The 17,590-nt window shown below is 44.5% G+C and overlaps 1 protein-coding gene across 1 annotated transcript in view; it reads right to left on the bottom strand.

The window, feature by feature from the left end:
* Positions 1-17,590, bottom strand: part of CILK1 (ciliogenesis associated kinase 1) — a 57,426-nt gene that overhangs the window by 4,914 nt on the left and 34,922 nt on the right. Inside the window, exons 7-13 of the mRNA XM_027767195.1 lie at positions 16,074-16,241; positions 13,336-13,653; positions 8,884-9,080; positions 8,619-8,767; positions 5,945-6,073; positions 1,597-1,719; positions 4-172 (exon numbers count right to left, since the gene is read on the bottom strand). Coding sequence (XP_027622996.1) covers positions 4-172; positions 1,597-1,719; positions 5,945-6,073; positions 8,619-8,767; positions 8,884-9,080; positions 13,336-13,653; positions 16,074-16,241 — 1,253 coding nt within the window. The remainder of the gene's footprint in view (positions 1-3; positions 173-1,596; positions 1,720-5,944; positions 6,074-8,618; positions 8,768-8,883; positions 9,081-13,335; positions 13,654-16,073; positions 16,242-17,590) is intronic.

Genomic DNA, 17,590 nt, shown 5'->3' with positions numbered 1-17,590 from the left:
AGCCCCGGTGAAGGGCTTCGTCGCCGGGACGCGTACTTGGAAGCCCAGTCTGTCCGGCCGTGTACTGGCTGGGCGGCAGGAGGCCGCGGTACCAACCCAGGAGTGTTTCTAGGCTGGGTGTGGAAGAAAGGGCGCCCCGGGTGAGGTCTCACAGCTTTCAGGGAAGAATAACCTGCAGTGAAAGAGAGAGGATAGCCAGACTGACATGGGACTCGTGTAAGGAAAGTGCAGACACACGTGTGTGGGTGACATAAATGTCAGAACGTGAGAAGTTCACAGAGGACCATTTTTCTCTCCTCCCAGTCTTCCCTATCTCCATCAAGGACAATCCCACTGTAGAGCTGTCCTACCAGAAAATTGGTGTCATTCACTGACCCTCTCACTTTCTCATATCCCACTTGTAATGTGTTAGAATCCACCTTCCAAATGTACTCAGAATATGGCAGACTTTAAAAACAAAAAATAAAAACAAAACAAAACAAAACAAAAAATCAACTCTTTTCATCCTGGCCCAAGATAGTACCATTTCTTTTCTAGATAACTGTAACCTCTTAGCCAGCGTCTCTGCTTCCAACCTTGCTTCTGCTTCAATGACAACCAGCAACTTGAGTGAGCTTGTGAAGATGGCTGTCAATCGCCTTACTCCTTCACTCAGAACCCTCCAGTGGCTCCCCATTGCTCAGCTGATGACAATAGCTTACAGCGGCCTACAGCAGAGCCTCACAGCATCTGACCTCTTGTCATCCTGCTGACTCGGTCTTCTACTGTCCCCTCACTCATGCCACTCTGCACACTCTAGCCTCCTCACTACCCTTTGAATTTGCCAGGCCTGTCCTGCCTGGAAGGCCATGTACACTTAAGAATCCCATGTCCAGAGGCCGGATGGTGGCGCAGTGGTAAAATGCCACGCTCTGCAAGGCCGACCTACGTAGGAAGGTTCCAAATCTGCATGAGGAGACCTCACTGAATATGTCAGGCATGCACATGCCCATGATCCAGGCTGGCTGAAGCTAGGAATGGATCGTGGCTTAGGGCCCTACTGGGGATGCTGTCTTTCTCTGTCTCTTTAGCTCAGGGGAAAAAAAAAAATCCCTACAATCTCTCATCCCTCCCTTTTCTCACCAATAATATAAGCTTGCTCCCTCACCTCTTGCAGATCTTTATGTCATCACTACTCTGCAGTAAGTTCTTTTCTGCAACCCTAACACTGCAATCCCACACTCCAAGCCTTGCTTTATCTAGCTCCTTAATGCATATGAGCATCTGATTTACTCTTTGAAGGGCTTCATCGCCAGGATGCATACTTGGAAGCCCAGTCTGTCTGGCCATGTACTGACTGGGTGGCTGGAGGCCGTGGTACCAACCCAGGAGTTTCAGGCTGGGTGTGGAAGAAAGGGCGCCCCGGGTGAGGTCTCACAGCTTTCAGGGAAGAATAACCTGCAGTTATCCGGCTTACTTACTGTCTGTACAGTGCAAGTATCCCAAAGGCAGAAAGTTCTGCTTGCCTTATTCATTGGTGAATCCCAGGGCTAACACAAGCTTGCTACAAAGCAGTAGTTCAACAACTATTTGTTGAATCAATTTAAGAGAGCTTACCAGGGGAAGGGTCTGTGATAGGTGCCAGGTGTACCCTCTGCATAGCAGAACCAATTTCTTTTTTCAGAAAGGAAGGGATATAGTTTCCTGTCAGTCCACTTGAACTTGTAGAGCCGGAACCAACTGAATGGCCAAAGCAAAGCTCATTACTATGAAGACAGCACACATAACAATAACAGCATAAAGAGCTATAAAAATTAAGTTTTTACTTTTAGAGGGAAAAAAGAATTTTGATGAAAACAGAATTCTGAGCAGAACATCCTACCATTCCATGCTGTCAGAAAGACTAGGAAGGGCAAAGATAGTGTTGCTCCTCTGTACTGGAACCAAATACAGGCTGGCTATTAGAGAACAGGGCATTTTTTTGGTTTGTTTTCTAGAGATTTTTGCTATACGGCACATGTACTCTCCAGAGAGACAGAGAGAGACAGAGAGAGAGAGAAATCACTTCCCCAGGGTGTATGACCATGTGCAATCCCTTCTCTACCATTCTCTCCTGGGCTTTCAGGTACACATGTGCCCAGTGTGAGTTTCGAACCTCTAGGTCTGGGACTCAAACCGTGGTCAACCTCGTTGAAGTCCAGCATCTTAACCACTACACAACCTACTGGACCCAAAGGAAGGGACACTTACCATTCTCCTTTATTTTTGTGAAAATAGGTTTAGCCTATTCTTAAATTTGATTTTATTTTACTCCACAATATAGAATAGTAACCCTTCCGTGTCAGTATATATAAATTCTAGAGTATAGCTAAACCATGATTCATTTTACCATTATCTTATCAACCAACACAGGAATCTTAATTATTTAACTATAACAAATAGACACTGGGTTACCCTGTACCCTAGTGATTAAGGGAGCTAGATACCACATTGCTGACCATGGTTCAAATCCCAGCCCTGAGGCTTAAAAAACATGCTGGGCACGTGTGTGTAAATGTCCGAAATCTGGATGGGATGGACAAATGAAGAAGGGATTATGGCATGACCACCCTCCGTTGAGAGGTGCTTTCTCCTTCCCTCAGCTCTTCCCTCTCTCTCTGGCAAGTGCACACACCTTTTGGAAATTAAAAAAAAAAAAAAAAAACTGTATGTTAAAAATTTTACTCTATAATCCAAAAATACCCTATTATTTAAAAATATTAAATATGCTTACTTTTTAAGTCATTTTCATGTGAGGGTTTTTTTTTCAGGGCATGGTCTGTATGCTACTAATCTTTGCATTCTGGGAGATCAATGAAATGCCTAGCATACTGTAAGTAATCAATACTAGATGAGTGAATACATATAATAGTTATTAAGGCTTAAAGGTACATGTGGAATACTGAAGAAAGCTAGTATTGGCCACTATATAAATAGAAGTTCTATCTGTTAGGAAAAGAGTTAGTAAGTGGGGGCCAGCAGGTGGTATGGTGGGTAAGGTGCTGGACTCTTGCATAGCTAACTGCAGTTCAAGTCCTGTGCCCGGTGGCTTGCTTTTTCCCTTTCCCTTTCTCTCTCTGTCTCTATCTTGTGACTGCATATGCTGCATAGCAAAATTTAAAAAAATAATAATAATAAATAAAATTAGGGTCAGCAGGTAGTGTGGTGGTTAAAGCACTGGACTCCCCCACATGGCTGACCACAATTTGAATCCTGGACCTGGTAGCTTGCTTTCTCTCACTCTCTCTGGTGAGTACATGTGCCCTATAGCAAACTTTTACAAAATAAATTAAATAATTATTTAAAAAATAATAAATACAATTAAATTATCTTTTAAGAGAGAGAAATTTTTGCTATAGGGCATGTGTGCTCACCAGTGAGACTGAGAGAGACAAAGAGAGAAAAAGTGAGAAATCACCCTCCCAGGGGAGATGGCCATGTTACAGTCCCTTCTCTTTCACTGTCCTCTCGGGATTTGGGGTACACACACACACACACACACACACACACACGTGCCCGGTATGAGTTTCAAGCCGCCAGGTCCAGGACTTGAACCACAGTTAGCCATATGTGAGTCCAGTGCCTTAACCACTGCACCACCTGCTGGCCCCTAAACAGGTCATTCTTTAAAAAAAAGAGTAAGTGGTAAAGTAGCTCTGATTTCACAGCACAGAGAACTCCTGGCATCGGCTTCCGGCAGAGTAGGGACGATGGTCTGAAATGCACACGTGAGGGATTGTGCTGGCCACTGCAGGGCGGTTTGCATTTTTAGAAAATAAAGAGCTATGAAGAAAAAAGTCAGAAAAGGAGAAGAATGTATAATCAATAAACACAAGATGACGAACCTCATTAGTAAACAGGACACGCAAGTTCAAACACAGTAAGACACCATTTCACAACCATCACATTAGCATAGTGGTCTCGACACTACCAAAGCGGTACCAGTGATGTCGTGCAATTCCCACACCTACTGGAGAACAATTTGCCAATATCTGTAATGTGGAAATGAGCACACGCTTTACCCTAAAATGTGGATCCCTAGTTATCACACACTCAGAGAAAATCTTACACAAGTACACAACAGGGGTACGATAATGTTCATTTCAGCACTCTTTCTACCAGGTAAAATTGTAGACAATTGTGTTCCTCAAGGAGAGAAAGAATAAATAAATCACGGTTTAGTATAAATAGTACACTATGGTATTATAGTCACATATTATATATAAAGAGGCTTCAAAAAGTCTGTGAAAAAATAAAATTAAAGTGTGAGTTTATTTTGGTGTAAAAAATTAAAATCCAAGCGTAGTGCTTTCGTAATATGCAGTTTCCGTGAACTTTTTGAAGATCCCCTCATATGCTACAGAATATGTAATAATATACATGCAGTGTAACTCACACACCACATATTTATTGAGTGAAGTCGTGATCTGGGATAACGTTCAGATAAAATTTACAATATGCAAAACCCACCATGAATTTTATACATTTATTGATTCATTGATTCATTTTTAATGTTTGCAATTTGCTGTAGGGTATGTATGCTCACCAGAGCCAGAAATATAGAGAGAGGGAAAGTGAGAATCACCCCCGTGGTATCCCCACGCTGCCATGTTGCAGTCCCTTCTCCTCCATTCTCCTCTCAGAATTGTGGGCAAGGACACAAGCCCGGCGTGTTTTCAAGCTGTGGAGCCTGAGGCACAAACTGCACAATTAGCCATGAGTTTGTGTTGTGAAATCAGGGCTACTCTAACACTTTATTATTTTTTTTATTCAAAGAATTACCTATTTAAGGTCAGCAGGTGACATAGTGGTTACGGCACTGGACTCTCACATGGCTAACTGTGACTCGAGTCCTGGACCTGGCTTGAAACTCATGCCAGGCACATGTGTGTGTGTGCCCCAAATCCCAAGGAAAACGGAGGAGAAGGGACTGCAGCATGGCCATCTCCCCTGGGAGGGTGATTTCTCACTTTTTCTCTCTTTGTCTCTTTCAGTCTCACTGGTGAGCACATGTGCCCTATAGCAAAATCTCTCTCATAAAAATAATTATTATTTTATTTATTATTATTATTTTTTAATTTTCCATAGGGCACGTGTGTTCACCAGAGAGAAAGAGGGAGGGAGGGAGGGAGGGAGGGAGAGAAAGCAAGCTACCAGGTCCATCCTGTTGCCTTAACTTCTATGCCATCAGTTGGCCCCATATTTTAAAGAAATGCATGGGAGTAATAAACACAACAACAGAACAATCAGGCTAAGGCAGGGAGAGGAGAGGAGGACAAGGGAAAGGCCTACGTATTGGGATTCATGTACATTCGCAAAGTTTGACTTCTCAAGAAGGGTGGTAGACACATGGGTGTTGCTATATTCTTTCTTCCCTGTATTCCTTAAAATAAATGAACACCTAATGGATGGGTCTTCAGGGACTGACTATGTGAGGGATAAACCAGTTGAAAAGGGTCCACTGAGAAGGGGTCTGTCAGCCTAGAGGATTTAGGAAATTCATTTGGCTCTTTAACAAAAAATGCAGGGAGGGTTTTTCAAACTGTCCCTCTCCCAGACAAGATATTCTGATGCTTGGCCTAAGGTTGGTCCTCAAATGCTGGGGATGAGCTGGAACCAGGTGGACACAGAGCTGCATTCAACTTCTAGCTCAGAAGCTGGCAGCCCAGGGCTGAGGGGCAGACTTGGTAACTAAGTCTGAAGTTAGTTTTGCTTTTTCCTGAAGCTGCAAAGGACACACGGAGTTCTACTCCCCGATACTCTTGAGAATAGATGCCGTGGGGGCTGGCTGTGTTCCCCGGGCCTGCTGCCAAGACAGATGAGAGGCTATAAGGAGGCCTAAAGGCCCGGTGGCCCCACAACATGGCCCATGTGTCTCTGTCCCTACCATCATGCATCCACTTAAGAGGTGATAACTGCTACTCACCTGAATTTATTTTGCTGATGACTGATACTGTCCCTGAAGATTTTCCAGACAAACCAGAGCTAGACCATGGATTGGATGGAATGAAGTCCTTGCCTGGATTTGGGAGTATGCCATTTCTTACAGTTATTCCTAGTAGAGAAGAAACAATTTTAAAATGCAAAATCAAGATTTACTCTTGCACGAGACTTCAGAAATGAAATGAACGCAGAACCCAACTCGTCAAAACTTCCTATGGTGCAGTGAGCAAAGCAAAACTGACTGTGGTGGTGCCAGCTGATACACAGCAGAGGAAAGATGCTGCCTTTGTGTTGGTCTGTGGTGGGTGGCCGGAGAGAGGTCTCCTCTTCCACCATGTCTTGACCCACTGGTGCTGTCTTGGGCTTCAGTGCTTCTGGAAGGCCTAATCTTCTTCACAGACCACTCCCAGGTTCATCTCTGCAGTCCTCTGCTCTCTTGTGTCCCCTAAGATTCCATTTTCTTGCTTGACCTGGACTATCATAGCCAACACGTGCTGATGACCCTCCTTGTACCAACAGCCCTCAGGGACTCTGGTCTCTCACACACCCAAGGTCTCCCAGATGTGGCTGCCTGGACCTCGACCCTGATCACCTTGAACTGACGACAAATCACTTTCCCGCTAGAGCGCTCACCTTCCCACTGGAGTCAGGACTACGGCTACTTTGCAGAACTGAATATGTGAGTTCCTCTTTCATCCTTTTCCTTCTTCCCTTAGAACCGAAATGAAGTAAGTCTCCAATTCATGCCTTGCATCTTTCTGCCTGTGGTCACTGTAGTCTGAGTCTTTACTCCCAGTACCTGGACCAGTCCATACCTGTCGTCTGTCTCTTTTCCCAAGTCATCCAGAAACTGTCAGCCTGATCTTCTAAGGCCACAGTGTCAATCCCTGAGAAGTCTGGTAGTAGCTATTAGGTTGCTGGGAAAGTTATGATGTATTTTTCTATGTTTTTCTATGCAAAACTGCATCATGACTTTCACAATGACCCTATAGAAGCCCAGTCAGAGGGTGAGGGTTTACTGCACCAGTGGGGGCTGCCATCCCCACCCAATTCTCCCTTCTGACTGCCCCACCCTGGGCCACTGCTTCTCACCTGGATGACAGCCACAGATTGCCGGATCCTCACTCACTTAATGAAGAGATGTACCTGAAGCTATGTCACTCCTCCAAATAAAACCCTTCAAGAAAGGGCTAAATGGTACCATGGTGAAATTCAATTCTCTGCAAGGCTGACCCGAATTCATATCCAGAGACCTCCCTGCGTATGCTAGGCACATGCATGCCCGTGATGCCTCTACCACATGTATCATCACCTCCTCTCTTACTCTGCTCGGGCTGCACTGGCCTCGCCGCCGTTGCTCTCACAGGCCGAGCCCGTCCTGCCCCTAGGCCTTTGTGCTTGCGGGTTCCTCTGCCTGGTATGCTTGTTCCTCCATTCTCTGCACATCTGGTTCCTTCACATTCCTGACGCACCGGGTATGAGTCCCTTGCTTAGACAGTAGATGACTCTACTGCCATCTGTGATGACTGCTTGTTTATTAGTTAAAGTCTCTCTCCCATCACTAGGACATAAGCTGCACGAGGGCAAGGATGTCTTCAGAGCTGCTGGTAAGTCATTTGTAGACTCTGCTCTGAAGGGGCTCCCTAGAGTCACGCAGCCCAGGGGCCCTGCTCAGCGGCTGAGTCTGCCAAACATTCCCTGTGCTTAGCACACAGCAGATGCTCCATATGTACTTACTGAATGAATGGATCTGTGAATGAACTGGCTAATTCTATAAGTTTAGAATACAGAGAATCTGGAAAGTGGCTATATGCCCACCAAAGTGCTGATGCCCAGCCCATGTAATCCTGCCCAGATGAAGTGACTAAGCTCCTACCCTGGCTTCCTGACAGCACACAGGACTGGCACTTTCTCCTAAACCTGGGTCTTGGGCATGCTGCCTACCTCTTGCCAGTTCTTCCCTCCCCAGGGGCTAGATCCAGTTTCCTACTCAACTTCATTTCTTGTCTTTTTGTTTTAGTTTGCTATAGGGTGTGTGTGCTCCCTGGAGAGAGACAGAGAGAGAGGGAAAGTAAGAAACCACCCCGCTAGGGGAATGGCCACACCAGCAATTCCTTCTCCTCTATTTTCCTCAAAGAACTTTGGACAGCAGGTGGCCATGTGGGATCTAGCCACCTTAACCTCCACACCATCTGCTGGCCCATGACTTCTTTTCTTTTTATTTTTAAAGAGATTTTTGCTATAGGATGTGTGAGTTCACTGGCAAAACAGAGAGACAGAAAGCGAAAAATCACTCCCCAGGAGGGATGGCCATGCAGCAATCCTTTCTCCTCCATTCTCCTCTTGAGGTTTTGGGCATGCACGCACACATGCCTGGCATGAGTTTTAAGCTGCCAGGTCTGGGACTCAAACTGTGGTCAGCCATGTGGGAGTCCAGAGACATAACCATCATGCCATCTGCTGGTCCCAACTTCTTTTCTTAATTGAGTGTGTTATATAAACATGTAAGGCTTGGCATTAACGACTACTTTTAGAATGTTCCCCCACTCCCATTCTGAAGAAATGCCCTCCCTGAGTACTTGCTCCCTCTGAATATGTGATTCTAGGGACAAGACCCCTGATCAAGGATCAGAGTAAAGGCAAATCATTTATCTTACCAGGCAAGTACCGTGAATGCTTCAAGTAGTGTTGCTTGGCCGCGGACCTCAGGGTTGGCGTGTCATGTCTCTGGTATGAAGTCTGGGTAGGCGCGCTGTTTCCTGTGCCCACGGGCTCAGAGGGCTTCAGGTCTAAAACACTCTCGAATCTGAATCAAGAGAATGTGGCTTAGGTCAGCACAAGCGAGAAGGCGCCTTGGCTTTCAGGCAGAGCCAATCTCGGGACCCCCGGGCTGGCGGTGTTGGGAGAACGCAGCACACTTGCCTGCAGAGGGTGTCATCGCTTTGCCTCTTCTTGTTTTTCAGGTCAAGCCTAGTGAGGGATGGGCTGAAATCCAAGTCATCCAAGTCAGCCCAGTCGTCGGAGTCCTTCGTGGACCTGGAAATAAGACCCCACCTTCTTCTACTCTTTGGCTTGATCTCTCCATTTTTGTGTTCCAGGCCAGCTACGACTTTTTGTGTCTACAAGTTACAGAGGAAGGAAAAAAGAATACTTGGCATTAATGGGGCTTATCCATGCATAATCCCTATTCTGAGCTTCTTCTAGTATAGAAAGGAGGATCCTGGGCATAACACCCCCAATAAGGATTGAGTATCTGAAAGGGGGATCATGGCAAACACGCTCAGACCTCCGGCTCGCACCTCTCCTGCACAGATTACACTGACTGTCATCCACTGAGGACACTAAGTTGTATTAAACAAGAACTGTTTTTTTTTTTTAAGAGGATTTGTCCTAGGGTATGTGTGCTTGCCAGAGAGAGAGGGAGAGAGAGAAAGAGAGAGAGAGAGGGAGAGGGAGGGAGGGAGGGAGGGAGGGAGAGGGAGAAGGAAAGTGAGAAACCACTGCCGGGGGTATGGCCACACTGCAATCCCTTCTCCTCCATGTTCCTCCCAGGATTTACAGCATACGCACACATACGCCTGGTGTGATTTTCAAGCCACTGGGTCCAGGACTCAAACTGTAGTTGGCCACGTGAGAGTCCAGTGATGTAACCACTACACCATCCACTGGCCCCAACGAAAACATTTTTATTTGCTAGAGGGTACATGTGCTCACTGGAGAGAGACAGAGAGACAGAAAGAGAGGGGGGAGAGGAGAACGCACCCCTAGTGGGGATGATCATGTTACAATACCTTCTCCATTTCTTTATTTTGTCAGGATTTTAAGTATGCATGCACATGTCCCCAACATGTTTTTCAAGTCACTGGGTCGGGAACTCAAACCGTGCATTCGGCCATTTGGGATTGAGCTCCTATAGCCACCAGACTTGTGCCAAACAAGAATTTTTTAACAAGACATTTGGGGGACAGCAGGTGGCATCGAGGGTTAGGTGGCTGAATCCTACATGGCTGACTGTGAGAGTCAAGTCCTGGACGTAGGAGCTTGAAAATCGCAGTGGGGAGGCCAGCAGGTGGTGTGGTGGTTAAGACACTGGACTCTTCTTACATGGCCAACCATGGTTTGAGTCCTCGTCCTGGTGGCTTCGGTTCTCACTTTCTCTTTCTCACTCTCTCTGGTTAATAGTGGGGGGCCAGCAGTTAGCATAATGGCTGTGTTGCTGGACTCCCATGTAGTCAACCATGGTTCGAGTCCCGGACGGACCCAGTGGCTTAAACTCATGCCGGGCGGGTGTGTGTGCGTGCCCAAGACCCTGAGAGGAGAATGGAGGAGAAGGGATTGCAGTGTGGCCATCCCCCTGGGGGGGGTGATTTCTCGCTTTCTGTCTCTCTGCCTCTCTTTGTCTTTCTGGCGAGTGCACGCACCCTATAGCAAAAACCTCTCCAAAAAAAAATTAATAATAATAATAATACTTAAATTAAATTAAATTAATAATTCTTAAGAAAAAGAAAGAGAGAAAGAAAATCACACTGGACACATATGTGTGCATGCCCAAAATGTTGAGAGGAGAATGGAAGAGAAGGGATTGTGGCATGGACATCCCCCATGAGGGGGTAATTTCTACCTTCTCTGTCTTTCTGTCTTTCTCTGACGAATGCATGTACTCTATGAACAAAATAAATAAATAAATAAATACGGCATTTGAGAGACATTTAAGCCAGCCATGAAGCACAGTGTAAGCACCATGCAGTGGAAGCTGGATCCTATATGGTTGACCAGGGCTCAAGTCCTGGCCCCAGAGGCATCATATGACCAAGATCCTGACGGGATGAAAATTGTTGAAAAAAGGACACTAGCACGACCAGGCCCTGTTGGGGGATGTTTTCTTTCTTTCTCCCACTTTTTTTCTTTCTTTTGCATATACACTCTGGCATGATAAAAGAAAAAAAATTACTTTTAATACAAAAATAAGAAAACAACATTGATCATACATCTCACATACTAGGAATTCGGTTGGATTCTCACTTGGGTCTTATCCCTTTAAGATTTAATATGACTTATACTATTATAAATAAAGATATGAGAGATTGTGGCTAAAATGTCAGCCATCCTGCTGCAGTACAAAAATCAATGTAAATAAGGGACCAGCCATTAGCATAATGGCTATGTCGCTAGACTCCCATGTAGTTGACTTTGGTTTGAGTCCCAGACCCGGTGACTTAAACTCCCACAGGGCATGTGCGCATGTGTGCCCAAGATCCCAAGAGGAGAATGGAGGAGAAGGGATTACGGCATGGCCATCCCCTCTGGGGGGGTGATTTCTCGCTTTCTGTCTCTCTGTCTCTCTCTGTCTCTCTGGCAAGCGCACGCACCCTATAGCAAAAACCTCTCCAAAAAAAAGAAAAAAAAAAATCAACGTAAATAATGCTTTGCCTTCTCAGACCTATTTCTTAACTACAGAATTAGCTATGCCAGGGTATTTGCAAACACGCACCACTTCCAACTCATGGGCTAGGGAAGAGTGAACAGTCCAGAGATGCCAGCCTTGCAGCCTCTGGTAGTGTCTCATGCTGCACTGGTTGGAAGATGAAACTCACTGAATACCAGTTGACAGAGAAAGTACTACTTTTGCAAAAACGTGTTAGAAAGTCAGACTCTTCAGGAAGTAGTACAAAGCTAATGATAACTAGAATTCCTCAACAGGCCTTTGTTGAATCTAACACTCATTGTTTCCTTTTGATAATGAGCTCAAGAGAAGAAGAAAGGGGACCAGCAGTTAGCGTAATGGCTATGTCGCTGGACACCCATGTAGTCGACCGTGGTTCACGTCCCGGACCTGGTGGCTTAAAACTCATGCCGGCCGCGTGTGTGTGAGTGCTCAAGATTCTGAGAGGAGAATGGAGGAGAAGGGATTGTGGCGTGGCCATCCCCCCGGGGGCTGATTTCTCGCTTTCTGTCTCTCAGTCTGGCGAGTGCATGCGCCCTATAGCAAAAACCTCTTCAAAAAAAAAAAAAAAAAGAGAGAGAAGAGAAAAGGTCTGGAATCAATAGCTCAGCATTAACAATATCAATTAACACCATTAATATGAATAAAAACTACAAATATTAGCGTGGTAATTTATGATTTTCCAGACATCTTCATGATATCATGACCTTTGAGTCTCATGAACAACTCTGCCCATGAGCAAGATACATGTTCTGATCTTCCCTTTACAGATGAGAGAACTGACCCCAAAAGGACCAATATGACAGTGACGAATATTTATTTGAGCTCTAACTAGTTGCAAGTACTACTCTAAATTCTTTTCAAGTATTAACTCATTTAACCTCAAAACAATTGCACCAGGTAGGTGCTATTATTATCCCTTCTTTATAAGTGAGGAGAGGAGTAGTAGGGAAGCTCGGTAACTTGTACGAGATCTTCATGCTAGTAAACGGTAGACTAGATCTGAGACCCTGGTAGTCTGGCTGCAGGTCCCACTCTTGACCACTATGCACAGCTGCCCTCCATGAGCAGCAGCATTGTTAAGAAGCCAAGTTGGAGGGCCAGCAGGTGGTGTGATGGTTAAGGTGCTGGCTTCTCACATGGCAATGTGTGGCTCGAATCCCAGACCTGGTGGCTTGAAAATCACACAAGGCACATTGTGTGTGTGCCTAAAATTCCAAGAGGAGAATGGAGTAGAAGGGACTTGGCATGGTCATCTTCCCTGGGAGGAAGGGTGTAATTGCTTATTTTCCCTCTGTTTGTGATGAGCACACATGCTCTATGCCCCACCTCACCCCCCCCCCAAAAAAAAAGAAAGAAAGCAGAGTTAGAACTTGGGTTTAGATCATTAACTGCAAAATCTTTCCAACAGTTCTATGCTACTGCAAAGATAAATCTACATGAGGTCTTCAAAAAGTTCATGAAAAATGCATATAATAAAAAATGTATGCAGGCGTGGGGACCAGCAGATGGAATAATGGTTATGTCACTGGACTGCTACATAGTCAACTGCAGTTCAAGTCCTGCACTCAACAGCTTAAAACTCATGCCAGGCACATGTGCATGCCCAGAATCCCAAGAGGAGAATGGAGGAGAAGGGACTGAGGCATGGCCATCCCCTGGGGGGTGATAACTCTCTTTCTGATTCGGTCTTTCTCTGTGTCTCTGCTGAGCACATGTGTTCTATAGCAAAACTCTCTCTAAAAAAATAAAAGTATGCGTGGATTTCAAAATTTTACGTCAAAATACACTTGTACTTTAATTCCATTTTTCTGCAAACTTTCCAAAGTCCTCTTATATTATAATTAGACCTTACACAATGCCAAAAAAATTTCATATGATAAGTGGACTAAGCTAGGCGAGAAGCTCACTGGTGAACCCTTGCTGCTTACCGACTGAGGATTCTTGTGGAGGGAGGGGAAAAGCAATGGGCTTGGTTTGTCCTCCTGAAGATGGCTTGAGTGATCTGTCCTGGAGATCTCTGCTTTGTAGGGGTACATGAGATGCTGAGGGGGCTGGCTGGTTTGATGCTGTCGTGAAGAAATCCGTGTGTGTGGCTTGGTTGGGGGCTGGGCAGGAGGGACTGGCTTAATATGAGGAGGTGGCCCTGCTTTTTCTAGGATGTCTTTCTGTGCTTTTCCTGAATCCTGAAGGTTCTGTGTGGTGCTGCCCAGTGGGTGTCCAACCTGGAAGTAAGGATATCGAAGTGCCTGGAATGACAAATAAGGCCTTAGGAGAAAAAATCTAGACAGAAAAGTTAATACCATCATTATCATTGGGCTGTATTTCATGTAACCAGTTCACTAGTTTCTTAGCACGAACTAACTATAAAAGAGCATCCTGAATCTGTAACACCCTTGTGATTTCCCTGATCTAAGATACCATAAAATATAGGTACTGGCTACAATGCTTAAAATTATTTTGAATGAAGTAGCCCGTTACACTGCTTTTCCCTTTACTACTTCTTCTTCTTTTTTTTTTTTTTAATTGTCAGAGGGTATGTGTGTGTGTTCATCAGAGAGAGATGGAGAGACAGAGAAAGGGAGAAAGCACCTCCCAGTGGGGCATGGTCACACTGCAATCCCTTCTCCATTTCTCCATCCTGTCCAGACACTGGGCATGCACATGTGCCTGGCATGTTTTTAAAGCCACCAGGGCTAGGATTAGAACTATGATTGGCCACCTGGGATCCAGCTTCCATAACCACCAGGCTTCAGGGCCAGGCCACTACTTTTGCTCCTTCTAAAAAATATTCTGGCTTGACATATGATCCTGGTTTTGTAACTCACTTGTTATGTGTTTTAAGTACGACATTTCCGCTTTCCAAGTCCATCTCCTCATTTCACGTAAAGAGAAAGAACAATATAAAATGGAAAGAGCCAAACAAAATAATCCTGGACAACGGTACAGACTCAAGTGCTTTTACCCAACAAGTGCTGAGTGTGATACGGGACGTCGTTAAACCTTCCCTATCAGGACAACGAGCCTTGGCAGTTCTTCCAGATCACTGAGTTTTCTAGAGAGTCAAGGGATACATCTTCTTTTTCTCTTTTTTTTTTTTTTTTAAGAGAGATTTTTGCTATAGGGTGCATGCACTTGTTGGAAGGACAGAGAGGGACAGAGAGAGGAAAAGCAAGAAATCACCCATTGCAGTTCCTTCTCCTCCATTCTCTTCTTGGGATCTTGGGCACGCACACACATGCACCCAGAGTCAGTTTTAAGCTGCTGGGTTTGGGACTTGAACCACGGTTGACTACGTGGGAGTCCAGCAATGTAACCATTATGCCATCTGTTGGTCCCAGCTAAGGGATCTATCTTAAAGTGCTGGGGTTTATGATTTGTCCTGAAACATTCCTTTGTATTTTTGGATAAAATTCACTGAACCTACCACAACCTTCCCTGATGAACCTGGGGGACAGTCATATACATCGGTAATGATTACACGTAAATGTAGATGCTAGTAATGTGGGTGGCCTGTCAGAGGTCCCAACTCTGGCATCTGTCTTGAAAAGCTTCCTCTGCAGGCCCAGGCATATTGTATGTTTCAAACAATTTGGGAGGTATTTTTAGCTTTTCTGACACAATTCTTAAAAGCACACATTTCTCTTTTGGCTTCTTTTTAGAGAATCTTTTTCTTTTCATCCCTGATGTGTACCCTTTTAAAAACTGGGTTCACAAGAAAGCTTCCTTTCTGCCTTAAAGCCATTTATAAATATCACCACCAGAAGTGCATTTCTGAGAGCTTTCCAACCTTCTTGAGCCATTCAAGGTGTCTTAAAGCACCAAATCATGGCTCTTTCTTCGTTGAGCCTGACAAACCACTTTTCTACACTTTTTAGTTATCCCCCCGCAAACTATTATCTTTAATATCAACGACCCTGGCACTTTTCTCAAGCAACCCCATTACTTCATCTTACCCAAATCATCTTGTCTGATTAGAACCTTCCATTTATTTTATCCTCTGAACAATGTAAATGTCAGTGAGACAAGTTGAGAAGGGGCAGGGAACAACTAAAACAAAAAGAGGCTTGTCGGAAGAATGCAAGTGGTAAGAGCTCTGGGTAGCACCATGCCTCTCTGGTGTGTTTTGTAACCTAAAGTCTAAGTCGAGTGGCCTGGGAAAGGGTGGTTTAAAGCAGGAGGTGTAAAGTCAGAAGACCTGTCTTCTGTGTGACCGAAGTCCAGGTAGCTGTGCTATCTTTACTAGTTACTGGATGAGGGATTACAGCAAATTGCTGAAAATTTCTGACATTCAGTTTCTGTATCTGCAGAAATGTGAAAGACTTTATTTTCATTTCCACATATATAGGAGGTTCATATGCCAATCTTCAAAGCAGTGATACCATTTAAATCTTAAATGCTTTAACTATATGCAGTAAGTTTCATACTATTGGGTTGTGGGAAAAGTCATGATGCATTTTTGCATAGAAAAAATATGTCATGACTTTTCCAACAATCCAATATCTTAGGTTCTTGTATTTTATATAGGATATCTTAGTGGTTTTCAACAGTATTTTTTTTTTTACCCATAATACTAAGTAAAACATTTCCCAGGTGATTTATAGAAAGTATTCAGAGTTAGATAGGAACATCATAAGAAAAGCATCAAGTAGAAGAAAATGCAGAAAACCTGACTAGCTGTTGGTCGTTTCTTGGGATCCCACTGGAGCATGTCTCTGAGGAGCTGAATCGCTTCACTGCTAGCATTTGGAATCAAGGTCTTTAAGTTATTGGGTACACATTGGGGCCAGCGGAAGTTCATAGCATTTGAAAGTTGGTAGCCTTCAGGCCAGTCGGTCTGAAAGAAGGAAAAGGTGGAAAATCATGCTCAGCCAATTGCTGTGACACAAACTTATATTCTGGCACGTGTGTCCGAAAGGGAAAGGCAACCACATCATTACTTCGCTCACACTCTCTACCGTGTCTCTGTATGTGACAGAACTCAGGGATGCACTCGTGGAGGGACAAAAGCAAACATGAGATTGGTCACTGTGTAAAAAAAAACAACAGCTTATTTTATAACCTTTACATAGGTTAATCCATCTCCCTTGAGATTTGGGGTTGAACTAAATTAGTACTCCCCCACTGGGCTTCATGAGACAGAAATTTGGAAAGCTGCTAACGAGATGTTTTAGGAGGAGATGGATAATAAAACACCTCGATCCTGGTCAAATACATTTGTAAAACCCTACATACTACTATACCCCAACGTGCATTAAAAGTATATATGCTCAGATCAGTAGTAAAGAAAGTTGTTTCACCAGACTCTTTTTTATGCATAGAATCCATGGGACACTAAATATTGGAATAGATCATAGAAATTGCTGGACAAATAATCTTTAAGGTTCTTTCTAGTTCTAACTCTATGATTTTATAAGCTACGTCACAATATAATTATTTCTCCTTCTTTTTGTTAAAGCCAAGTGGCACTAAGTGTAGCTCGTGTCGTTCACTCACTTAATTAGTCCTTGAGTACCCACTATATTCTTAGTGTTGTTGGATCGCCAAGAGTAATCCAATATACATCCTGCCCTATATAGTATCCTTATAAGAGAGCACAGGACATGACTACGGAACACAATACTACAAGTACAAAGTGACAAAGACCACAAGAGAGGTACAGAAACAGATATGCAGAGAAGGGAGAGATTCTAGCAGGAGACTCCAGAAACCTTCTTGAAGAGGTGGCATTAAGAACTCATTCAACTAATTAAACAAAAATTTTTTGAGGGTCTAGTTTGCACCAGCAATGGTGCTGGGACCTAGAAGGGAGAATAAACACAAGACAAATCCCTTCTCTGAACCAGCTTATGGTCCGGGGGAGCGATGTACAAGATAATTACATTAATAACACAGGACACGGCTGAAGCTGGAGAGGAGACTCGAGGAACAGTGAGGTGGGAGACTTTCAAGGGCCGTGAAAGAAGAGCAGGACTTGGCGTACAGAGTGTCCGTGCTAAACACAGGAGTGGGGGAATTCAAGACATCCCACCACGAGGTGGGCAGGTGTGAAGTGGAGGGTAGGAACGCGAGTTAAATGGGCTGGACGACAAGCAATCAATGAATACTTTTAGCAGGTGAGGACATTAACCAGAGCAGTTCTTTAGGGGGATGAATCTGGCCACAGACTGAAAAATAAGCTGTAGG

Source organism: Tupaia chinensis, unplaced genomic scaffold (genome assembly GCF_000334495.1).
Source record: "Tupaia chinensis unplaced genomic scaffold, TupChi_1.0 Scaffold144010_1, whole genome shotgun sequence".
Classification (NCBI taxonomy): Eukaryota; Metazoa; Chordata; class Mammalia; order Scandentia; family Tupaiidae; genus Tupaia; species Tupaia belangeri.
The sequence above is the reverse complement of the archived record's forward strand: the minus strand, read 5'-3'. Positions and strand labels throughout refer to the sequence as shown.